The 25300-nt window shown below is 46.2% G+C and overlaps 1 protein-coding gene across 3 annotated transcripts in view; it reads left to right on the top strand.

Moving 5' to 3' along the window:
* The first annotated feature begins 330 nt into the window (after nt 1-330).
* The window catches only part of Usp10 (ubiquitin specific peptidase 10), a 48985-nt gene continuing 24015 nt past the window's right edge, over nt 331-25300 (top strand). For all 3 annotated transcript variants that reach the window (XM_042671443.1, XM_042671442.1, XM_042671441.1), the window contains exons 1-3: nt 331-443; nt 18092-18160; nt 23651-23711. In XM_042671443.1, the coding sequence (XP_042527377.1) occupies nt 423-443; nt 18092-18160; nt 23651-23711 (151 nt within the window). In that variant the 5' untranslated portion in view covers nt 331-422. The remainder of the gene's footprint in view (nt 444-18091; nt 18161-23650; nt 23712-25300) is intronic.

Here is a 25300-nt window from a genome sequence, read left to right as displayed (position 1 = left end):
GGCGGGGGTCCGGGACCCCGTGCCAGCCGCGGGGCCCCCGGGGGTGAGGAGCCTGGGCGCTGCGCAGCTCACCCGCACGCCCTCCCCCGCTGCGGCCGGCCGCTCGGGCCCCGCGGGGACCCCCTCCCCCCGACGCCGCCCTCCCCGCCCGCAGGCCGCAGGCCCCACGCCCGCCCGCACGCACGTGCGTGGCAGCGGCCTCCGGGAGCCGCGCAGCGCGGCTCGGGCGGGCTGCAGGGTCGCGGCCGGGCGCACGCCCACCTGTCGCGCGCAGGCGCAGAACAGCGCCTCCCGCCCGCGGCGCGTCAGTGCGCAGGCGCGGCGGCCGCTGCGAGTGTGTGAGTGCGGCGAGAAGATGGCGGCGGCGGGGGACGCGGCGTGAGGAGCCGGAGCAGTGCCGAGCCTCATTGAATCGGGCCGCCATGGCCCTCCACAACCCGCAGGTAGTCCCGGCCGCGGTGTGGACGGAGGACCCGCGCCCTGGGCGGCGGCGTTGGGCGGCGGGCGCGGCGCGCGGGGCGGGCGGCGCGGTGGGGGAGGCGCGGACACGCTGCCGGCCTAGGCCTGCGCCGCGCCCCTCGCCGCCGCGCGCCCGCCGCCGCCCCGCCGCCGGGCCTCGGAGGGTGGGCTCACCACCGGCCAGGGCCGGCGGGCGGGAGCCGCCCCGCGCCCCGGGGTCGCGGCCGAGCCCGCGGCGACGCGCCGACCCTGCGGCGGGCCGGGCGGCCTCCGCGCGGGCGGCGGGCGGCGGGCGGGCGCGGGGTGCGCGGCGGCCACGGCCCACGCCCCCCCGCCCCCCAGGCGGCCCGGCCCACGCCCCCCCCCGCCCCCCAGGCGGCCCGGCCCAGCGCGGGGCGCGGTGCTCCTCTGACCCCCGGGCGGGGGTCAGCCGCGGGCTGCTGTTGCGAGGAGGAGTGGGCCGAGTGGCGGGGGGCCTCCGAGTGACCCGGGCACGCACCCGGCCCGGCCCGGCCGACCCTCGGCCCCCCCGGCGCAGCCGCGGCCCCAGCGTCCGGGCGGCCTCACGTCCTGTGCCCGGGGAGCGGGCCGGGCGTGCGTGCGTGCGTGCGTGCGTGCGTGCGGCGCCCAGACCTCGGCGTGCAAGGCCGCGGGCAGCCCCCGCCGGGCCGCCTCGCGACCCCGTGCGGCCCTCGCCGAGCCTCGCCGGGCCCGCAGACTCGGCCTCAGTGGGGGCTTTGCGGGGACGGCGGCGGGGAGGCTGGCCTCTCGGAAAGCCGCAGTGGAAGACAATACCCCTTCCCCAGCACGGGGTTTGCCGTCCCTGGCGAAGGAGGTCGGCCCGCCGACCCCTCGGAAATCACGAGTGTGCTTTGTTTCGTTGAGGCCGGGACTGGCCTCGAACTCGAGGCCCTCCTGCTTCACCCTTCAGGCTGCTGGGAATAGGTGCCACCACACTCTTGATCTCAGGGCCTCCTGCTTCTAAACAATGATGTTTAACCACTTGAAATAAATAACTAATGCATGTTGTAGAATTTAAAGGTGGAAAATCTTGTTAAAACGTAGCTCTTTCAGGAAACAGTCTTCCTGCTAAATTTGAGGTACTTAGCTTGTGTCGGACCTTTCCTGCTTTGACTTCCCTCCTTCCCTTCCTCTCTCTCTCTCTCTCCCTCTCCCTCTCCCTCCCTCTCCCTCTCCCTCCCTCTCCCTCTCCCTCCCTCTCCCTCTCTATGCCAGTCCTGGAGCTTGAATTCAGTGCCTGAACACTGCTTTTTTCTTTTTTGGTCTGTCGGTCCTGGGGACTGAACTCTGGGCCTCGGCGCTGTCCTTCAGCTCTTCACCTCTAGGTGAGCGAGCGCTCTACCACTTGAGCCACAGCACCACTTCCGGCTTTTTCTGCTTATGTGGTGCTGAGGAATCGAACCCAGCGCTTCAAGCATGCAAGGCAAGCACTCTACCACTGAGCCACCTTCCCAGCTCCCCTGAGCTTCTTTTGCCCAAGGCTATCACTCTGTCACTTGAGCCACAGCACCACTTTTGGCTTTTTCTGTTTATGTGGTACTGAGGAATTGATCTCAGGGCTCCATGCATGCTAGGCAAGCATTGTACCACTAAACCACATTCCCAGCACCTGTAGGTTTAAATTTATTTATTTATTTTGGCGGTCATGGTACTTGAACTCTGGGCCTGGGTGTTGTCCCTCAGCTCTTCAGCTCAAGGCTGGCGCTCTACCACTTGAGCCATAGCACCACTTCCAGCTTTTTCTGCTTATGTGGTGCTGAGGAATGAAACCTAGGGTCTTATGCATGCAAGGCAAGCACTCTACCACTGAGCCACCTTCCCAGCCCTGTAGGCTTACTTTTTTTTTTTTTTAACTTCTTGTTTCTTTGTTGGTCATGGGTCTTGAACTCTGGGCCTGAATGCTGTCCCTCAGCTGGTCAGCTCAGGGCTAGCTCTCTACCACTTGAGCCACTGCACCATTTCCTGTTTCCTAAGTGATTTACTGGAGATAAAGAGTCTCAGGCTGGCTTTGAACCACGATCCTCAGATCTCAGTCTCCTGAGTAGCTAGGATTACAGGCGTGAGCCTCTGGAGCCTGGCTACATTTATATTTAGTATATATAGTTCTTTGCACCAAAAAGGTATATGCACAGTAGTTGTTGAATAATTCTGGCAACTATATTATTCAGAGAGGCTCTTAAAAGATTTGGTATTTGCCTTTTCCACAACTTGGAATGCCAGTTAAATAACTTGATTTTAAAAGTTAGTCGGAGTAGGCATAAGGCTCATTATGAACTATTGTATAATAACAGTATTCTTGGTATTCTTTTCTTTTTTTGTGTGCTTGTTCTCGGGGTTGAACTTGGAGCTCAAGTTCTTTCCCTGAGTTTTTGTACTCAAGGCTAGCACTCTACCACTTGAGCCACAGCTCTACTTTTCTGGCTTTTTGGTGATTAATTGGACATATGAGTTACATGGGTCTTTCCTGCCCAGGCTGGCTTCAAACCTTGAGCCTCAGGTATCAGTCTCTTGAATAGCTTGACTTACACGTATGAGCCACTGGCACCTGCTTTATTCCTGATGATTCTGAGGTGAAGGAAACATGAATAATTCACTTCCTTTAATAAGTAAATATCAGTGCACAACTGATGGAGGCTTAGCTAGTGATGGTATGTAATGTAACTATAATTTTATTTCTGGTTTTGTCTGTGTGTTTTAGACAATTATTGCCTGTACATCAGAAAACTGGACCAGTCCATGATAGCTTAAAACATAAATTTGTGAGCAATACTTGAGTTTAAACTTCTTGAAATAATGATTTCAATGTTTACAAGGGCTAGTGTGGAGAAGGAACGAGAGAAATAGTTGGATTTCTCAGTTATTTTGAAAAGGAAAGTAAAGGAAATAATAGAATCAGGTATGATAGGATTTAATTACTGCATCTTGACTGAGTTCTGAGCATTTGTGTGTGTGTGTGTGTGTGTGTGTGTGTGTGTGTGTGTGTGTGTGAATGTGCATTTGTGTTAGTACTGAGTCTTCAACTCGGGGCCTCAAATTCTTTTTTTTTTTTTTTTTCTTTTTATCTTTGGCCAGTTCTTGGGCTTGAACTCGGCCTGGGCACTTACTATCCCTGAGCTTCTTTTGTTCAAGGCTAGCACTAAACTACCTGAGCCACAGTGCCACTTTGAGTTTTTTCTGTCTCTCTCTTTTTTTTTTTTTGTCGGTTGTGGGGCTCGAACTCTGGGCTTGGGCACTGTCCCTGCTCTCTTCAGCCCAAGGCAAGCGCTCTACTTCTTGAGCAACAGCACCACTTCCGGTTTTCGAGTAGTTTATTGGAGATAAGATTCTCTTGGCCTTTCCAGCCTGGGCTGGCTTTAAACCTTGATCCTCAGATCTCAGCCTCCTGAGTAGCTAGGATTATAGGCTTGAGCCACTGGCACCCAGCTGAGTTTTTTCTCTTAAGTGTGGTATTGAACCCCGGGCTTCATACGTGCTAGGCAAGCATTCTTCTACTCTACTAAGCCACATTCCCAGCCCAAGGACCTCAAATTTTTGCTTGCTCATGGCTAGCACTCTACCATTTGAACCAGGTCTCTAGTTCTGGCTTTGCTGGTTAGGAATATGAATCTCTGCAGTTTGTCCACCTATGTTAACCTCAAACCCTGATCCTCAGATCTCAGCCTGCTGGGTAGATTGCTGGTATGCTTGGCTAGTTCCGAGCATTTGAATGAAATAATTTAATTCAGTTACTTACTGTCTTAAGGATCTTACAACTTCAATGGTCATTCATTCATCAGATCTGTTTTTCTTACCATATTGCTTAACTCTGTGATGTTTTTTGTTTGATTTGTGTTTGTATTTTAAGACACAGTCTTACTATCTAGTTCAGGTTGGCCTGGACCTTGTTATCCTCTGCTTCAGCCTCACAGGTGTGCAATACCTTGCCCAGCTCATACTACTTGCTTATTGTTGGAAATAACAACCATAAGTTAACAGTTTTGGAGGAAAAAAAATGCCAAAAGACCAGCTCCCCTCCGCCCCCCACTGGTTAATTGGAAATGGAGTCATGGGACTTGCTTTCCGATGCTGGTTTGGAACTGTGATTCTCATATCTCAGCCTCTTGAGTAGTTAGGATTATAGGCATGAGCCACCTGGGCTTGACTTTTTTTTTTTTTTGTGCCAGTCCTGGGCTTGAACTCAGGGCCTGGGTACTGTGCCTGAGCTTCTTTTTGTTCAAGGCTAGTGTTCTCTACCACTTGAACCACAGCACCAGTTCCAGCTTTTTCTGTTTAGGTGGTACTAAGGAATCAAACCCAGGGCTTCATGCATGCTAGGCAAGCACTCTACTACTAAGCCACATTCCCAGCCCACAAATGTTTTCATAAATTAGAAATCAGAGGACTGATTGAATGGTTTGAGATAATTAATTTGAAACTCCAAGTCCTTTCAGTTACATTGAAGTCCCATAGTGTCTCTACAGGTAGTGCTCAAAGCCTTTCTCCAGTGTGGATTCTAGGCCATTGCCTTCCATAATGATTCTTCCAGTATCTCTAGCTCCTGAGTAACTAGGATTGTAGGTATGAGCCACTGACACCCAGCTCTAGTGTAATTCTTGACAGGTACATTTTGGTTTTAGTATCACATAGCAGTGACTGAAGTAAATACAATTATTTAAATGCTGAGATGATACGTGGAAATAGTTTTCCTTTGTATAAGAGAAAAGTATTTTAGTATGTCCTGAGACTGTGTGTGATATCAGACGTCTCTAAGTTCGTGGTTACCTGGTGTGGTTGCTGAAGGTAAATTGTGCAGATTCGGGACCTCCCTAACACATTATTCATTCAGCCCAGTCTCTGTGAGGCAGCACCGAGACTAGTGAACAGTAAGTGAGCCCACCCATTCTCCAGAGTAAAACATTAGATGGCACTAACAGTATAAATAGTGATACGCATAAGAAATTTTCATTTGTGTGCCACTTCTGGGGCTTGAACTCAGGGCACTCTTCTTGATTTATTGCTCATGGCTGGCAATCTATCACATCTTTAGTTCTGCCATTTTGCTGGTTAATTGGAGATAGAGTCTCACAGATGTATTTACAGCTCAGGGCTGGCGTCAACCTTCCATCCATCCTTCAGGTCTCAGATTCTTGAGGACCTAGAATTACAGCATGAGCCACTGACGCCAGCCATAGAAAATCTTACAGGAGAAAGGAATCCCAAAGCTTGATAATTGTTGTTTAATGTTGAACTTAAGTGGCACGTTTGCTCTATGCTGTGATTGCAATGTAGTGTTCCAGTAATGGAGAAAAGTTGGATCATCCCCAGTTGAATTAGTTACATCAAAATTGTTTTGTTTGTTTTACAAATTTCAGATGTATAAGTACTTCCTATTAAAGGATTCAAGTGGATTTGCAAGTGGAGCATTAAACATGGTTGCTAAGGATACTTTTCATTGTTAATGTCCTAAAGTATAATAATAATAGAAAGTTGCTTTTTATTTTATAGTTAGGTTGCTACATTGCTTCCTAGTACTATACTTGCAAGAATCACTGTAGCACAAAAGAGACAAATGTGTTTGCAGTGGAATTTCTGGCCTTGGGCCATTGGATTACTGTCATTTGTCACTTTAGTGCCACTTCAGCAGTGTAGATGTTCACTTCCAAAGACTTGCATGTGCTTGGACTGCAGTTTTCCTGTCTGTTAAGTGGTCTCCCAAACGGTTTTTCTGTGACCATTTCTGTCAGTGCAGGCTGGATTAAGAACTAGGGTTGGACCAGGCATGGTGGTGCCCATCTGTTATCCCAGCACTCAGGAGGCTAGAGTTCAACGCTAGCCTGTGCTATATGGCAAAGTGCTGTCTCCAGAAAAACAAAATTAATCTAGTGTTGGGACATAAAAGTAGACAAAGGGATATGTTTTTGTTTCAAGGATCAGCAAAGGTTCAATGTACCATTGGTAGATGTGGAATCATAAGGTTGCTCGCTGTTTTCTGATTATTAGGAAGTTCTTGTCTCTGTCCCTACTTTCTTCTAAAGACTTGGGAAAACTAGAAGCTGCTCACTCCATTCTGCTCCATCTTAATACCTGTTTGGTTCCAGTTGCCCTCTCCTAGGAAAAAGACGGTGAAGAGTGTGGTTTGGGGCTGGAGAGGAGGTGATGTGAAAGGGGGTTCAAGCTTGTCTTCCGGGCTCCCATAGAGTTGGGAGAGGAGAGTGTATGTTCAGCATCCATTGCCTCTGCATGAGAGTGGTGGCTATTCTTCCTTGACCTCTTGACCCCTGCCATTCTCCAGGTCAGTTCTTAGCTATTTCATCAGCCAGGGGCCATCCATCCCCTAAGCCCACACTGGAGTTTTGCAGCCAGTGATTCACCACATGAAAGTATCTCCTCATTGAAAGACAGTCTTTTGGTACCTTGTTTTATATCTGGCAGCTTCATTTCACCTCTCATCATCTGATGGTAGTGTATTTTTACTTCCCATTTGTCCTTGCCTTATGAAAAAAATGTGCATGCCCTCTTTTTCTTTTTTTGGTTAGTTGTGGGGCTTGAACTCTGGGCCTGGGCGCTGTCCCTCAGCTCTTCAGCTCAAGGCGAGCACTCTACCACTTAAGCCACAGCACCACTTCTGGCCTTTTCTGCTTACGTGGTGCTGAGGAATCGAACCCAGGGCTTCATGCATGCGAGGCAAGCACTCTACCACTGAGCCACCTTCCCAGCTCCTGTATAAATGTTATAGTAGGTGTACTTTAAGAAGCTGAGTGTAGAGGCCAGGCGTCAGTGCTCATGCCTATAATCCTAGTTACTCAGGAGGCTGAGATCTGAGGATCATGGTTCAAAGCCAGCCTGGGCAGGAAAGTCTGTGAAACTTTTTTTTTAAGTTAAAAAAATTTTTTTTTGGTCGGTCGTGGGGCTTGAACTCTGGGCCTGGGCGCTGCTGTCCCTGCGCTCTTCAGCTCAAGGCAAGCAGAGCACTCTACTGCTTGAGCCACAGCACTACTTCTAGTTTTTGGGTGGTTTATTGGAGACAAGTGTCTCACGGACTTTCCTGCCTGGGCTGGCTTTGAACTGTGATCCTCAGATCTCAGCCTCCTGAGTAGATAGGATTACAGGCATGAGCTACCAGCACTCAGCTCTGTGAAACTCTTTATCTCCAATAAACCACCAGAAAACCAGAAGTGGTGCTGTAGCTCAAATGGTAGAGTGCTAGCCTTGAGCTAAAGAGCTAAGGGACAGCACCCAGGCCCAGAGTTCAAGCCCCATGACCGACAAAAAAAAAGAAAAGGGCTGGGAAGGTGGCTCAATGGTAGAGTGCGTGCCTTGCATGCATGAGGCCCTGGGTTTGATTCCTCAGCACCACATAAGCAGAAAAGGCCGGAAGTAGTGCTGTGGCTCAAGTGGTAGAGCTCTAGCCTTGAGCTGAAGAACTGAGGGACAGCGACCAGACCCAGAGTTCAGGCCCCATGACTGGCCAAAAAAGAAAAAAAGAAAAGAAAAGAAAGAAACAGAGTGTAGAAAAAGAAAACATTAAAACAGCACAAAATAGCCAGGCATTGGGCTGGGAAGGTGGCTCAGTGGTAGAGTGCTTGCCTTGCATGCCCGAGGCCCTGGGTTTGATTCCTCAGCACCACACAAGCAAAAATAAAAAAGCCGGGGCTGGGAAGGTGGCTTAGTGGTAGAGCGCTTGCCTTGCATGCTCAAGGCCCTGGGTTCGATTCCTCAGCACCACATAAGCAAAAAGAAAAAAGCCAGAAGTGGCGCTGTGGCTCAAGTGGTAGAGCACTAGCTTTGAGCTGAAGAGCTGAGGGACAGTGCCCAGGCCCAGAGTTCAGGCCCCACGACCGGACCAAAAAAAAGAAAAAAGAAAAAAGCCGGAAGTGATGCTGTGGCTCAAGTGGTAGAGCGCTAGCCTTGAGCTGAAGAGCTGAGGGACAGCACCCAGGCCCAGAGTTCAGGCCCCATGACCGGACCCCCCAAAAAAAAAAAATAGCCAGGCATGGTGGTTCATTCCTGCAATAAATACTAGCTACTTGGGAGGCAGAGATCTGGAGGATCTCAGTTCAAGGGCAAAAAAAGTGTATGAGACCCTGTCTTAACCTGTAAAGCTGGGTAGAGTGTGGTGTATTGGGTTGGGCAAAAACATGAAGTTTTATTTTAGAAATAAGGTTATGGACATAAACAGAAAAGGCCAGAAGTGGCACTGTGGCTCAAGTGCTAGAGTGCTAGCTAGCCTGGAGCTCAAGAGCTGAGGGATAGTGCCAAAGCCCATGACTGACAAAAATTAAAAATAAGGTTATGGGCATGGCTCATGTGGTAGAACACCTGCCTAACAAGCACATTTTGCATGCCTTGGATCTTGTCATGTAAAACTGGTAACATTAGTACGTGATTCTATGTATTAAATTTTGGTTTAGCAAAATTTAAGTTAACAATCTGCATTGTTGAATTGTCACATAAACATGTCCATATCCTTTCCCATAGATACAGGTGATACGTTTCAATTTTATTACATTCATTTAAGTTTAGTCAGGACAAATTACTTGTGAGTTTATTTACTGCTCTTTTTTTTTTTGTTGGTCGTGGGGCTTGAACTCTGGGCTTGTGCGCAGTCCCTGACCTCTTCAGCTCAAGGCGAACGCTCTACCGCTTGAGCCACAGCACCACTTCCGGTTTTGGAGTGGTTTATTGGAGATAAGAGTCTCACGGACTTTCCTGCCCAGGCTGGCTTTGAACCGTGATCCTCAGATCTAGCCTCCTGAGTAGCTAGGATTATAGGCGTGAGCCACCAGCGCCTGGCTATTTACCACTTTTAATACTGTCAAGAGGTGGTCTGTACTTTGTCTTTTTATTTTCCCTGTTCTAGACAGCTCCTAACTTGGGAGAGATGTTCATCTTATCATTAAAACACATACTCTTCTTTCTCTTTAGAAGGTCAGCATTTTCCCTAATGATAGGACAGGTTGACACTTTGTTGGAAATAGAGGAGGGTATAAAAAAACAAAATTTCATTCTAGAGTTTTGGTGATTCTTGCCCAATGTTTTCTAAAATCTCTATTTAAAAAATTAATTTATCATGTTAGTGATGGTACCCAGCAGCTGTGCCACTTAGCTATACTCTTAGCCTATCTCTTCATACTTTTATTGATATATTTATATTTTTAGAGGTATTTTAGGGTCACAGTATAATTGAGAGGAAGAAATAGGGGTTCTGAGCCAGGTGCTGGTAGCTCACACCTGTAATCCTAGCTACTCAGGAGGCTGAGATCAGATTATCATGGTTCAAAGCCAGCCTGCGCAGGAAAGTCCATAAGAAAGTACATAAACCACCAGAGAACTAGAATTGGTGCTGCGGCTCAAGTGGTAGAGCACTAGCCTTGAGCTGAGTTGCTGAGGGACAGCACCCAAGCCCCACGACTGCTGGAAAAAAGAAAAAGAAAAAAAAATAAGGGTTCCACATATTTGCTTTCTCTTGGTATTTTAAGTAATAATTTCTCTTAAACCTGGGTAAAAGAAGTCTATTTATTTAAACCTAAAAGAGGCCTTCTGGGTAGATACAGCCTTGGATGAGGGAAAGCATCTTTACTATAAATCTCTGGAGCACTGCCCTCACTCCCACCACATGTGCAGAACTGGGAAGGTGTTTACTGAACATCAGTGGTATTAAAAAGGTGTAAATAGGGCTGGGGATGCAGCTGAATGGTAGAGGGCTTGCCTAACATGCTTAAAGCCCTGGGTTTGATTCCTCAGTACCACATAAACAGAAAAAGCCAAAAGCGGCGCTGTGGCTCAAGTGGTAGAGTGCTAAAAGCAAAAAGAAGGGACAGTGCCTAGGCCTTGAGTTCAAGCCCCAGGTTTGGCCAAAGGAAAAAAAAAAAGAAATGTAAATAAGCCAGGTACTGGTGGCTCATGCCTGTAATCCTAGCTATTCAGGAGGCTGATATCTGAGGATTCCAGTTCAAAGCCAGCCTAGGCAGGAAAGTCTGTGAGACACTTTTTTTTTTTCCTTTGGGGCTTGAACTCCAGGCCTGGGCGCTGTACTGAGCCTCTTGGTCTCAAGGCTAGTTCTTTACCGCTTGAGCTGCAGCACCACTTACCCCTTTTTCTGAGTAGTTTATTAGAGATACAAGTCTCATGGACTTTTCTGTCTGGGCTGGCTTCAAACTGGGATCCTCAGATCTCAGCTTCTCTGAATAGCTAGGATTACAGGCATGAGGTATGGTGAGACTTTTATCTCCTATAAACTATTCAAAACTATATGTGGAGCTATAGCTCTAGTGGTAGAACACTAGCCTTGAGCAAAAAAACTGAGGAACAGTGTCCAGGCCCTGAGTTAAAGCCTCAGGGTGTTCGCATGTGCGTGCATGCGCGCACGCGCACACACACGCGCATACACATGCGGCATAAATAGGTTATGTAAAATGTTGAAGCAATTTTCTGGCCTTTGGAGAAGGAGAAGGGACAGAGATCAGCAGTCTACTGAATGTCTAGACTATGTTAAAGGCATCTAATATGGATGTCTTACATCATTTCCAAAAGGCAGTGAGTAATTCCTGCTCACATTTGGTTGATGGCAGAACCCCTCAAGAAACTCAACCCTAGGGCATATAAGCCTTCCTGCATGTGTGTGTGTGTGTGTGTGTGAGAGAGAGAGAGAGAGATACTCACATGTACACTATTTGCATATAGTTTGGGATTTTACAGATCTCAGGCTCCCAAAGCCCTGTAATACCTACTACTAAAGGGGATGGTCAGGCTGGGAAGGTGGCTCAGTGGTAGAGCGCTTGCCTTGCATGCCTGAGGCCCTGGGTTCGATTCCTCAGCACCACATTAAAAATAAAAACCCGGAAATGGCGCTGTGGCTCAAGTGGTAGAGCGCTGGGCTTGAGCTGAAGAGCTGAGGGACAGCGCCCAGGCCCAGAGTTCAGGCCCCACGACCGGACCCAAAAAAAATAAATAAATAAAGGGGATGGTCCCCAAGCTTCAGTAGTGCTTGGTGCCTTTGGCAGCTCTGACCACCCACCTCACACCTAGGTAGCCAGGTGGACTGGGGGTGTGGTTCAAGTGGTACAGTGTGTTTACCTTCAAGGCCCTGAGTTCAGTCCTCAGTACCACCAACAAAAACCCTCACATCAGACTGGCTTTGAGCTCATGATCCCGCTTCAGCAAATAAAGTGATTCATTAAATGGGAAATTCAGTATTGACTTCTTTCTTGGCCTGGAAGAGAAGTATATGTATCATCTCACGTTTTTGTTGTTGTTGTTGGTCATGGGGCCTGAACGCTGGGCCTGGGCGCTGTCCCTTAGCTCTTCAGCTCAAGACTAGTGCTCTACCACTTGAGCCACAGCGCCACTTCTGGCTTTTTTCTTTTTGCTTATGTGGTGCTGAGGAATCAAACCCAGAGCCTCATGCACACAAGGCAAGCGCTCTACCACTGAGACGCCTTCCCAGATCCTTATCTCACACTGTTATTTCTCACTGGGCAACTCTCATTTTGTAATGTCGGCAAATTAAAAAAAGCATAAACCAACACGCTTCTATTCGTCCCCAGACTTCCCCTCCCACCCCATCCCTATGTCCTTCAATAAATACCAAATGCCTGCCTTGTTGCTGGCAGGTGGCTTTCGGTAACCCAGCTTTTATTGGGCTGGTTCCAGCATATTTTGTGAAGTGAAGAGCCCTGTAGAACAGATGGCACTTACGCATGTCTGTGTAGGTAGCTCTGTTTAGCACAACATAGTTTTGCTTCAGTGTTTTGTTTGGTGCCATTCCTGGGACTTGAACTCAGGGCCTTGGTGTGCTATTCCTGAGCTTTGTTGCTCAAGGCTAGTGTTCTACCACTTGAGCCATAGCTCTACTTCCAATCTTTTGGTGGGTAATTGGAGTTAAGAGTCTCACGGACTTTCCTGTCCAGGCTGGCTTTGAGCCATGACCCTCAGATCTTGGCCTCCAGAGTAGCTAGGATGATAGGCATGAGCCACTGGTGCCTGACTGCTTCAGTATTTTTGCTTCCATTGGCATTGTGTAGTGGGGAGTGTACCATATACCAGTCTCACATAGCAAGTTCTTGAATGAGTGCTTTGCTTATCATCCCGCTATTTAATAGTAACAAAGCAAGTTAACTTTGTTTACCATTTTGTACTTTAGTGCTACTCTAAGCACTAGGTAGGTAAAAGTAGGTAAAAATGGGTTTTTGTTGTCAATTACGTTTTCTAATTTGAAGATGTAGTCTGTGGGTGTAGAAACAAATTCTCGCTCAGACTCTAAAAAAGCACTAAAAATATGCAGCTAGCATATTAAAAATCCTGCTTTGGTGCCAGCCCTAGAGCTTGAACTCAGGGCCTGGGTGCTGTCCCTCAGCTTTTTTGTTCAAGACTAGCAATCAGCCACTTGCCACAGCTCCCCTTCTGGCTTTTTGGTAGTTGGAGATAAGAGTCTCTTCATGGTTTTTCCTGCCCAGTCTGGCTTAGAACCACAATCCTCAGATATCAGCCTCTTGAGTAGCTAGAACATGCAAAGATTACTTTTAACCTGCAAAGATTACTTTTTCATAGGATTTAAGAAGATAGACTAAGACAAATAAATAGGATAAGATAAACAAATAGAAAATTAAATAGCAAACTCTAGCACTTGAATTACCTGAGTTTTAAGCTTAGAGATGAGAGGCTTTGGAATTCCTGAACCTTCTATTAACATACTCAAAGACTTCATTTATTTATGCATCAAATGCATGCCAGCATCAGAGTTGCACTCATTGCCTTCTGCTTTTGCTGAGCTTGCTTGCTCATGACTAGTGTTCTATCACTTGGACCACACCCTCAGTACAGCATTTTTCTAGTTAATTGTAGATGAAGTCTTTCAGAATTCTCTGCCACAGTCTTCCAGGACTCAGCCTCCTGGGTAGCTAGACTTGTAGAAATGAGGCACGAAAGACTGGCTTCAAAGATTTATTCTGATGATCTTGCACAGTTCACTGTGGATGGTTGGTGCTCAGTGAATATGATTAAACCAACAAAACTGCTTTGCATTGACTGGACATCTTTAGATGTCCTCCAAACAGTGCCCCTTTCAAAAGGGCTGCAGGCACAATGTGCCTAGTGGCTATCAGCATCATATACTGGACCGTGATCAGTAATTTTTCTTTCTTTTCTTTTTTTCTTCTCTTCCTTCCTTCCTTTTTTTTCTTTTTCTTTTCTTTTCCCTCCCTCCCTCCTTTCTTTTTCTCCTTCCGCTTCTCCTTCCACTTCTCCTTCTCCTTCCCCTTCCTTTTCCCCTCCCTCCCTCCTTCCTTCCTTTCTCTTTCTTTCTTTCTCTCTCTCTTGGTCTGTTTCTGTTTCTCTTTCTCCTTTCTTTCTCTCTCTTTTTCTCTTTCTCTCTTTCTCTCCCTTCCTTCCTCCCTCCCTCTCTCTCTTTCTTTCTTTCTCTGTCTGTTTCTCTGTTTCTCTTTCTTTCTCTCTTTTTCTCTCCCTTCCTTCCTTCCTTCCTCTCTCTCTCTCTCTCTCTCTCTCTCTCTCTCTCTTTCTTTCTTTCTTGCCGTGCGTCTTGAACTCTGGGCCTGGGCACTGTCCCTGAGCTCTTCAGCTCAAGATGAGCACTGTACCACTTGAGCCACAGCGTCACTTCCAGTTTTCTGATAGTTAATTGGAAAGAAGACTTGCATGGACTTTCCTGACCAGGCTGGCTTTGAACCGAGATCCTCAGATGTCAGGTGCCCGGCTTTTTTCTTTCTTTCTTTCTTTTTAAAATTTTATTAATATTTGTACAAAGAAAGGGGTTTAAATTTCAGAAGTCGAATTCTGCCTCATCATTATTCATTCCATCCCTTCTCTCGTTATTGATCTGTTCTTCTACTTTATCTTGTTGATATATTTACTTGACATGTCAGTAATTGTGCATGTCAGTGGATTTTTGTGTGTTCACAAGTATACAATTAGCACCACCCTCAAGCTCAGAATCCTTAACTATCCCCAAAGAAATCTATGTCTGTCAGCTGTTGCTCTCCTCTCTTTCTTTCCTTTGCCCCAGTCATCCACAGTTGACTGTATGATTGTTTGTTCTGGACAGCACATAGGATTGTGGCCATTTGTGTCCAGCTTCTTTAGCATCATTGTTTCTGGGTTCTTCATGCTGTAGTGGACATTAGTCTGATGAGGGTATTGGCTTAATGAAGTTTCCAAACTCATGTTTATTTAATAATTTTTTTTTTTAGTGCTGGGAATGAAAATCAGAGCCCCATAAATGATAGGCACAAACTACAGCTGGGTGTCCTGCTATAGTTTCTTTGTTCTTATTAGATCCAGGAGATCTTTTTGGAACAGGAAGAACTTTAGAAGTTGTAGAGTCCAATAGACCATCATTTTTATAGATGAAATGATAAAGTTTGTTACTTCTTAATGTTTCATCACCTCTCCCAGAAACACCAGGGAACCCTGCACCTCTCAACTATTCCTTTGCTGATTGTCACTTGATTATGATTTTGGACCCTGCCAGCCTAGTTTTTCCATTTATAGAGGTAAATGGGAAATTGATGGTTGTGCCACTGCCTTGAAAACTAAGGATGATAAAAATGCAAAGTATTTGCTGATTTCTTACCCCAGAACCAGATCACCTACTGCCATGAGCCATTTTGAAGACAAAGAATACTAATTTAGGAGTAACCTACTTAATTTGAATTTCTAATGAGATGAAACTTTTTTGGTTTGAGCTTAGAGTACTGTACTCTAGTGCCCTCTAGTGCCATGCTATAAACATAATCCTTTCTCTTTCATTTGCACAAAGCCTTTCCTGTGCTTCCATTGGTTGTTGATTGTACAAGTTGAACGATTCATCATTTTTATTTTTTTTCTTTTTCTTTTGTCGTGGCACTTGAACTGGGCCTGGGCGCTGTCCCTCAGCTCTTCAGCTCATGCTAAGTGTTCCACCACTTTAGCCATAGTACCACTTCCAGTTTTCTGCTTATGTGGTGCTGAGAAATCGAACCAGGGCCTAGGGCCTCAAGCATGCAAGCCAAACATTCTACCACTTTCCAGCCCCTAATTTGTTTTTATATAAAAATTTTGTCCCACACTTGGGGTTTGAACTTGGCCTTGATGCTCTCCCAGAGCATCTGGGTCTGGTCGTGGGGCCTGAACTCTGGGCCTGGGCACTGTCCCTCAGCTCTTCATATCAAGGCTAGTGCTCTACCACTTGAGCCCACGTCCGGCTTTTTTCTTTTTGCTTATGTGGTGCTGAGGAATCGAACCAAGGGCCTCATGCATGCAAGGCAAGAGCTCTACCACTGAGCCACCTTCCCAGTCCCTGTCCCAGAGCTTTTGTGCTCATGGCTAACACTCTACCGCGTGGACCAAAGCTCAGCTTCCAGCTTTTTTTGGGTATGTAATTTGAGATAGTCTCACAGAGCCTGCCCGTTGGCTATAATCCTAGCTCCTCTAGAGACTGAGCTCTGAGGATCACTGTTCAAAGCCAGCCTGAGCAGGAAAGTCTGAGACACTTATCTCCAATTAACCACCAGAAAACTGGACTTGGTTCTGTGGCTCAAAGTGGTAGAGCACTAGCCTCTAGCGAAAAAGCTCTGGGAGCTCACCCAGGCCCTTCGTTCAAGCCCAAAGCTGGCCAAAAGTAAGAGTCTCTAGACTTTCTTGTCCTGACTGCCTTTGAACTAGCTCCTCAGATCTCACCTTCCTGAGTAGCTAGGCATACAGGCCTGAGCCACTGGCTTCTGGCTCTTGAGTTTTTAAACAGAAGAGTCCAATTTCTACACTTTGCTGTTCTCTGAGAGCTTCCTGTTCCTGGCAGTCCATATTTACTGTTCTGCCTCCTTTTTACTATATACCTCGCTATTTCTTTCATGCCTGACAAGTCCCTGTATGTCATTAATGATGTGAGCTTGTCCTCATGCTGTAGATAATCAGGTCTGAGCTCACAGTGAGGATGTTTCAGAAGATAAGTCTAGATCCCTGTAACTATTGAGTCTATATGGACTTGTGCAAATAGGGGGGTTCATTGTGATATTTCCATACATGCACACAGTGTACCCTACCAACCTTCCTTTCACTGTCTTTATCCCCTCTACTTCTTAAAAGTTTCTGCTGCTTTCATTCCTCTGTTTTCACACATGCAATTAATTGCTTCCACTAATCTCCCTCCTTTGAGCTTTCACCCCTCAGAGTAGATCCTGCTTCTTTTTTCCTTTTTTTCTTTCAGTATGAGTTTTACCATGGTTTTTATATATGTATATATTTGAATAATAATTGCTTTTTGTATTGCTTCCTCTTTTCTTTACATGAAGGTCTTATTTTATTTTATTTTTTGTTTGTTTAGTTTTTTGTTTTTTTTTTTGTCGGTCATGGGGCTTGAACTCTGGGCCTGGGCGCTGTCCCTCAGCTCTTCAGCTCAAGGCGAGAGTTCTACCACTTGAGCTACAGCGCCACTTCCGGTTTTCTGGTGGTTTATTGGAGATAGGAGTCTCATGGTCTCTCCTGCCCGGGCTGGCTTTGAACTGCGATCCTCAGATCTCAGCCTCCTGAGTAGCTAGGATTACAGGCGTGAGTCACCAGAGCCAGGCTTGTTTGTTTAGTTTTGATGGGATTGCTAAAGAGCCTGCAGAATAGTGGTCTTCTGGGCACACCTGTCACCATGGTAGGGATTGGTGGTTAGTTGTTTGCCCTTGACAGTATACTTAGTTACAGGTTACTTTCAGTCACATGCTTGAAATCTTTTCTGTAAATTGCTAGACTGCCAGCTCAGGTAGAGTAGGGGAACCACGCCTCTGCTCCTGATCATCCTGCACATTTAGTAGATTTTAAATCAGTACCACTTAACAAAGGAGGAGGCTGCAATGCTTGATAAGAAATGTACGCATTAACCTGCCCATGTAATTGTAACTCCTCTGTACAGTGTGTTCACAAAAAATAAAAATAATAATAAAAAAATCAGTACCACTTGAGAGAGGGAAGGAGGGAGGGAGTTGCTAGCTAGGTGCTAGCTAGTTGTGTGACTCTTCCTCATAGTGATTCTTACTGGTACTCACTTCTTCAAGCTCCTTGGGGTCTGTGAGCTGTAGGCCCTCACCATCCGCTGTCTTAGAGTTCACCAGATGCTTTTCCAGAAGATCACAACCAGAAGGCAGTGTCTGTCTAATGTGTTTATTTGTGGGTCACATTCACATGTAATTTGATATTAAAAAGTACATAGGTTTCAAGATCATTCATCATGATTGCTAACATTTCCCTTTTTGAAATTCTCTTCCTCCCCTTTGACCCCGTGTTTGGCTTTTCTCGGTGTTTGGCAGGGAAAGGGAAATGGAGGTAGGAACATGAGTCAGCAGGAAGGTGAGCAGAGGTAGGAAGCAAGCCGAAGAAGGCAAGCTGGTGGAGGTGCTGGGCCGAGTGTTCGCGCATAGCAGGGCTCTACAAGTCTGTGGTGCACCTGATTTATTTCCAAAGAAGTTTCATCAGCTTTACTTTTCTCTTGGCAGTTGATGGAAAAGGTTGAACATTTTCTTACTATAATTGGAAAGTCGTAGCCTTAGAAATTCTAGCTCACACCCTCTCAATTTATTTACTTAAGAACTTGGAGGTACTAGATCAAATGTTTTTGTATATTTTATGTGATTAATGGCTCTTTTTTATTTTCCAGTATATATTTGGAGATTTTAGCCCTGATGAATTCAATCAGTTCTTTGTGACTCCTCGCTCTTCAGTTGAGGTAAGACAAAACTAAGCAAATTCATATGTAGATATAATTCATGGTTATTTACTTATTTATGTCTGTTATGGGGTTTGAATTCAGGGCCTGGGCACTAACCCTGAGCTCTTTTTGCTGAAGGCTAGTGCTCTGCCACCTGAAGTCACAGCACCACTTCTGGTTTTCTGGTGGTTAATTGGACATGAAAATCTCATGGACTTTCCTGCCTGAACTGGCTTTGAACTGCAATGCACAGATCTCAGCCTGCTGAGTAGTTAGGATGACAGGCGTGAGCCACCGGAATCTGGCTTGTTTGTTATTGTTGTTGTTGTTGTTGTTTTTCCTTTTAATGAGTTCTAATACCCAGAAATGCTGCCTATGAATAGTAGAAATGGCTGAACCCACTAATTAGGCCTAATTGATGTTAATATTTTGCTACATTTCTTTAGACTTTTCTTTTTTCTGGCCCCCCCCCCCTTTTTTTTTTTTTTTTGGCCCAGTCCTGGGGTTTGAACTCAGGGCCTGGGCACTGTCCCTGGGCTTCTTTTGCTCAAGGCTAGCACTACACCACTTGAGCCACAGTGCCAATTTCAGCTTTTTCTATTTATGTGGTACTGAGGAATTGAACCCAGGGCTTCATGTACTTTACCATTAATCCACATTACCATCCCCTTTTGTTTTGATGCCTATCCTGAGGCTTGAACTCAGAGCATGGGTTCTATTCCTGAGTTTTTATGCTCAAGGGTAGCACTCTACCAATTGAGCCACAGTTTAAGTCTCCTGGACTTCCGGCCCAGGCTGGCTTCAAACCACAATCCTCGGCTCTTAGCCTCCTGAGTGCTGGGATTACAAGGCATGAGCTCACTGTTTTAGACTTTTTTGTTGTTGGTCATGGGACTTGAACTTAGGGCCTGATCGTTCCTGAGCTGTTTTGCTTTAGGCCAGTGGACTGGGAGCCATAGTCCACTTCGAGTTTTTAGATGGTTTATTGGAGGTAAGAGTCTCATGGACTTTCCTGCCTGGACTGACTTTGAACTAAGATCCTCAGATCTCAGCCTCCTGAGTAGTTAGGATTACAGATGTGAGCCACAAAGCCCCTGGTTTAGACACACATATATATATATATGTATGTATATATATGTATGTATGTATATATATATGTATGTATGTATGTATGTATATATATATATATATATATATATATATATATATATATATGATTTTATTATTAAGGTGAGCTTTGGACTTTTTAAGGACTGTTTCAAAACACTATACACATTTGGAGTCTCCATTAGCCTCCCTTTCCTGCTAAGTATGTTCTTGGTTTTGGTGTTTGCCTGTTATTACACAGATGATTTGTTGTTTTTTTTTTTTTTGGGTCATGGCGCCTGAACTCTGGGCCTGGGCACTGTCCCTCAGCTCTTCAGCTCAAGGCTAGCGCTCTACCACTTGAGCCACAGCGCCACTTCCGGCTTTTTTCTTTTTGCTTATGTGGTGCTGAGGAATCGAAGCCAGGGCCTCAGGCATGCAAGGCAAGTGCTCTACCACTGAGTCACCTTCCCAGCCCAGATGATTTGTTTTATGGGCTTTAAAAAGTCACAGAAATGATACACTGTATTCAGTATAGTTTAACCTAATACCATTATCATGTTTGTCTGCACTTAAACATTTAACCTTGTTCTTTTATTTTAATTGCTCAATACCATTGATCAAATGTACACAGTTTAGTTACATGTTTTCCTATTGAGGATCATTTAGGTTTCTGGTTCACTGTTTAGAAATGTTTCAGCAAGCCAGGCACTGGTGTGCTCATGCCTGTAATCCTAGCTGAGATCTGAGAACCATGGTTCAAACTCAGACCAGGCAGAAAAGGCTATGAGACTCTTACCTCCAATTAACCACCAGAAAACTGGAAGTGACCAGTGGCTCAAAGGGGTAGAGCACTTGCCTTGAGCGAAAGAGCTCAGGGACAGTGTCCAGTTGAAGCTCCATGACTGACCCTCCCCCCAAAAAATCAGCAAAAGTCCTTTGAAGAGTGGAATAGGGAGGAAGGGAATTGTACTCTGCCTGGAACAGGCATCTTTAGTTTTGCTTTCCAAGGGTTTTCCCATTCACAGAGCATAAGAGTTTTCTGCTTCATTTTGAAAAAGCTTCTCACTAATTCTCAGTGCTAACATATTCAGGATTCTTGATAATAAATGCATTCTTATTTTTAATTCATTTTCCTCAGATTATAAACTGTTGAGCACTCTTTTGCTTTAGTTTTATGTCATGGACTCTCCAGGTTTTCTCTTCTGTGAATTACCTGATCTGTATCCCCATGCTTTCAAATCAAGTGGTTTGTCTTTTTCTTACTAATTCATAAGATTCATAAATGTGCGCGCGCGCACATCACTCCTGGGGCTTGCACTCAGCGTCCGGGCACTGTCCCTTAGCTTTTTTGCTCAAGCCTGGAGCTCTACCACTTGAGCCACAACTCCATTTCTGACTTTTTGATGGTTAATTGTAGATAAGAGTCTCAGGTACTTTCCAGACTGGCTTTGAACCACAATCCTCAGTTCTCATCCTCCTGAGTAGCTTACAGGTATGAGTCACTGGTGCCCATCTTAGATTATTTTTGAGATTGGGTCTCACTTTTTGCCCAGACTGGCTGGACCCTGATATTTATGCTTCCTGTGACAGGCACATGTCACCACACCCATCTTTTTCAGTTGAGATCAGATCTTGTCAAGAGCACTTTGTTCTCATATGGACAACGAAACTTTGGGCTAAGAGTAAGGTGGGTCTTGAGGTTACAGTCATTTAAACCACTTTAAAAAAATATGTAATTTTATTGTTGTTAGGGTGATGTACAGAGGAGTTACCGTTTCATAAGTCAGGTAATAAGTACATTTCCTTTCTGACAACGTCACTCCTTCTTTGCTGTCCCTCAGTTTCCCCCTCCTGTTCCTGCTCACAAGTTGCATAGTTCATCTACATAGTGTCTACTGAATACCATGCCTGCATTTAAACCATTTGTGCTAGAAACAGTACCGTTTCCTGCCTCCAGGGGGCACTGTAGCATCATGGATAAGAGAAGCAGGCGTGCTTTATTACTACATAAGGTGCACAGCCCCGCTTCATGCCCTCTTGAGACACTGCTGTGCCTGTTGCCTTGTGTGCACACGTCCTTTTCTGAATCTGCTAACAAATGCTGCGTTCAATGAATGAGCTCCTGCAGGAGGAGCTTAGCCAGGTGGGGCCCACAAATGCTTAATCTGGGTCCCTGGGCTGAGTGCAGAAGTCCAACTCCTGAGGATTTTGGGGACCCGGTGGTTTTCTTTCTTTCTTTCTTTCTCTTTCTTTCTTTCTTGCTTTCTTTCTTTCTTGCTTTCTTTCTCTCTTGCTTTCTTTCTTGTTTTCTTGTCCGGTCATGGGCCTGGGTGCTGTCCCTCAGCTCTTCAGCTCAAGGCTAGCGCTCTACCACTTGAGCCACAGCGCCACTTCCGGCTTTTTTCCTTATGTGGTGCTGGGGAATCGAACCCAGGGCCTCAGGCATGCAAGGCAAGTGCTCTACCACTGAGCCACCTTCCCAGCCCTATCCGGTGGTTTTCTTAGCTTCCTGTTTGTTAATTGTTTCTGGGGAGAGAAATTATGGGTTACTTGGAGAGATGAAATTCTGCCTCTGTGATTATTACATTGGCTCCCTAATAGTCTGTTGAAGACATTAGTTGAGGAAGCCACAACAATAGCAATTCCCAAACAGTAGAGGCCATGAGAACCATTGAGGAGCCTCTAGGCCTGGCCAACTCTGGGTGGGTCTGAGCCCTTACAGGCCTTGGTGCTATGTGGATTTAAGGCCGCACCAGGATTTGTTGGGCAGTGGTGAGGCTGGAACTCAGGGCTCAGGTGTGCACATGCTTGGCCAGTACTCTACCATGAGCTACTTCCCAGCTGTTGATGTTTTTTGAGACAGGGTCATGCTGTGAAACTCAGGCTGGCCTTGACTCACCTCCTCTGCCTTCTGAGTGCTTAGGCACACACCACCATTCCCACTTGGGTTTTGTTCTTCCTTCCGGTAGCAATGATTTTGTCCACTTACCTTACACCGTTTCCTCCTAACCCTCATTGCAGATATGTCCATGTGAAACAGTTTTTTCACCTCTTAAATAAGTAAGAGAAGGCTGGGAATGGAGCTTAGTGGTAGAGTGCTTGCCTAGCATGCATGAAGCCCTGGGTTTGAGTCCTTAGTACCACATACACAGAAAAAGCCAGAAGTGGCGCTGTGGCTCAGGTGGTAGAGCACTAGCCTTGAGCAAAAGAAACTCAGGAACAGTGTTAGGCCCTGAGTTCAAGCTGCAGAACTGGCCAAAAAAAAAAAAGAAAGTAAAGGATATTTAGCAAGAAACCCTTGAGACACGCACAAGACTTTCCCACTGTTTGTGTATTTTTATAGTTTTGCAGTGTTGGGGATTGGCTCCAGAGCTTTGGGCTTGATTTCCATTTGGGCTCTTCCGGTAGCCAGTCCTTTTGTGGATTTTTGTGGGGTTTTTTTTGTTTTTTTTTTTTTTGGTCCTGGGGCTTGAACTCTGTACCTGGGCGCTGTCCCTGAGCTCTTCAGCTCAAGGTGAGTACTCTACCACTTGAGCCACAACAGCACTTCTGGTTTTCTGTTAGTTAATTTGAGATTATGGACTTTCCTGCCCAGGCTGCCTTTGAACCATGATCCTCAAGTCTTAGCCTCCTGAGTAGCTAGGGTTACAGGCATGAGCCACTGGCGCCCAGGTGTTTTTGTTTTGTTTTTCAGACAGAATCTTGCTATCTTTACCTTGGCTGGCCTCAAGCTCAAAGTCTTCCTACCCCTGTCTCCCAAGTAGCTGGGATTGTAGGTGTGCGTCTCCAGGAATCCCTTCCTGCTTTACAAAGCAGTCATTCTTGTGGTGTTTTACTTTTCTCTTTCAAAAAAGAAATGTGGTATGTGGTTGTTAATTCAGTTATTTAGAGCACTGTGTTAAAAGGGAGCCACAGTTCCCAGGCCCTTCCTTCCTTGTGGTGAGCTTTTTCTACTCTGACCACAGAACTGTCCCTGCCTCTTCTGGCTGGGCTGCAGGGCAGAGATCATGAACAAGAAGTGCAGAGGGTCAGGAAGCGTGCTCTTCACCAGTGGGCAGACAGGGATCTGTGGTCAGACGCCAAGAAGTGTGTGAGGAGGACAGAGGAGCATGCCATACGTATTCCATTGTAGCTCATTTACATGTCTTCTGCAGCTCATTGTTAGTTTCTCAGCTTCATTTGAGGATTTGTTTAGTAAGGATGACTGTGGGAAAACATTCCTATAGTGTACTCTTTTTCCTTTAAGTTAAGTGTAGACAGTTTAGATTTTACTAAGTCTCCATATGTGTCATTATGGGAAAAGTGATGTCTTTGGAAGAGGATAAAAACGTTCCAATAAAGAATTGCCTTAATGAAGTGGTGGCTTGGGTTGGGTTAACATTGTGTGAATTAACTTTTGTTTTCTGATTGCTCGTGCAGCTCCCTCCATACAGCGGGACAGCTCTGTGTGGCACACAGGCTGCAGATGACCTGCCTGACGGTAAGCTGGTGCTCTCTTATTTTCTGACTGACTTCTGGCCGTGAGTGCTACCAGGTGGCAGGGCTACCTGCAGACACGTGAACCCACAAGTTCATACTTGTGAGCCTGCATTTCCTTTCAGCTTGCAGTTCTTGCCATGAACTGGAGCATATTAAATCACAGAACCACTGACTGCTGGATGTGTAGTTGGATTGGTGCTGTACCTGTGTGTTTGCTATTCAAGGTTCAGTTTTGGAGGTGGCTGTTGCATTCTTTTTTTCCTTAACAATCCTCAGTGCTCAAGCATGTCTTAGCCACATGGTCCACTTCTAAGGGGCTTCTGTGTCCTATTGGTGAGGAGCCTCCTGGGTCTGGGCTAGCTGACCTCTGAGTGAGTGCGCTTTGTACAACCAGGGGCAACTTGGAGCTATTGTTCCTGCAGTTTGTATTTACATGCAGACTTCACAAACCCTATGGAAATCCAGATAAATATCTTCATTTCTTGCTCTGTTCCTTTCCTGAAGTTTATCATAGATCCTAGCCTGGTTGCTTGGGATGGTGTTTGTGAAGACTCAGCATCGTTTGGTGTGGTAGCAGGTTTGAGTGGCCATGGAGTCGTGCAGCTGCACAGCAGTAGGCTCAAGCCTGTCGGAACCATTTCCAGTGTGGATCACAGTAAAGGCACTTGTTGGCCTCCAGGAAGCTGAAAGAAAAATATTTTCTCAGTCAGGGATTGGGTAGCCTGTTTGGTTGGCATGATTAGATGTGCAAAAATGTTCTAATTACAGTTTACGTTTATATGTAAACTTCAAAAGACAAGTCTGTATGTAGTCACATCCCAAAGTGATAAGATCTGAAGTCATTATGAGTGGTGCAGACAACAGTAATATAGGAGACCAGATTCAATAATAGCTTAGAACAATTAGTAAAATAAATGTAGTTCCAGGGACTCAAATTAGTTGCTCAACCTCCTGAGACACTTTGTTCCTGGGTTTGTGGGACATCCTCTGTCTCAGCTGTGCATGGAGCTGCTGTGCCACAGGGGCTCATCGAGAGCCTGGGGATGCCCGTCATGCCTTCCGTTCACTTGGTTCTTTCTGGCTAGTGAGCGGCCTCATCCTTCACTCTGTACCTAGCCTTAGTGCGCAGCTTCCATATCCCCTCACCCACTCTTCCGTTCTCTGCTGCCTTCCCTTTCAGTCTGTCATATTCTCTGCTGGAAAGAGCTGGACTCTTATTATCAGCTGCATGAGTAGGGCCAGGCCTGCTTGAAGGCCTCTTTCTCCTGAAGTCTGTTGGGCTCTGGGTATCCATTACTTTGGTTTTTCTCACAGGACCTGTTCTGCTGTGTGGTAATGACTGCCTTCTTAGATCATGGCCAGCTGTGGATGGCAAGGAACATACTCATTTTTGAGTGCTGTCAGCTGTATACCAGCTGTGTTCATAAACCTTCCCCATGTTTGTGGGGTGAATGAATACTTTAAAATGCTGTTCCTCTGTGCTGCCTCTCACTGCAGACCATGTGAGTGAGCTCCCTGAGCAGCTTCTCTCACCACATGTGCCTTAGGTAGCGCCTAAGTTCCAAGAAGCCTCTTCTCACTCCTGTCCCC

The sequence above is a fragment of the Dipodomys spectabilis genome, unplaced genomic scaffold, assembly GCF_019054845.1.
Source record: "Dipodomys spectabilis isolate Male_0828 unplaced genomic scaffold, ASM1905484v1 ptg000628l, whole genome shotgun sequence".
Taxonomy (NCBI): Eukaryota; Metazoa; Chordata; class Mammalia; order Rodentia; family Heteromyidae; genus Dipodomys; species Dipodomys spectabilis.
This window is presented reverse-complemented; position numbering and strand designations above follow the sequence as displayed.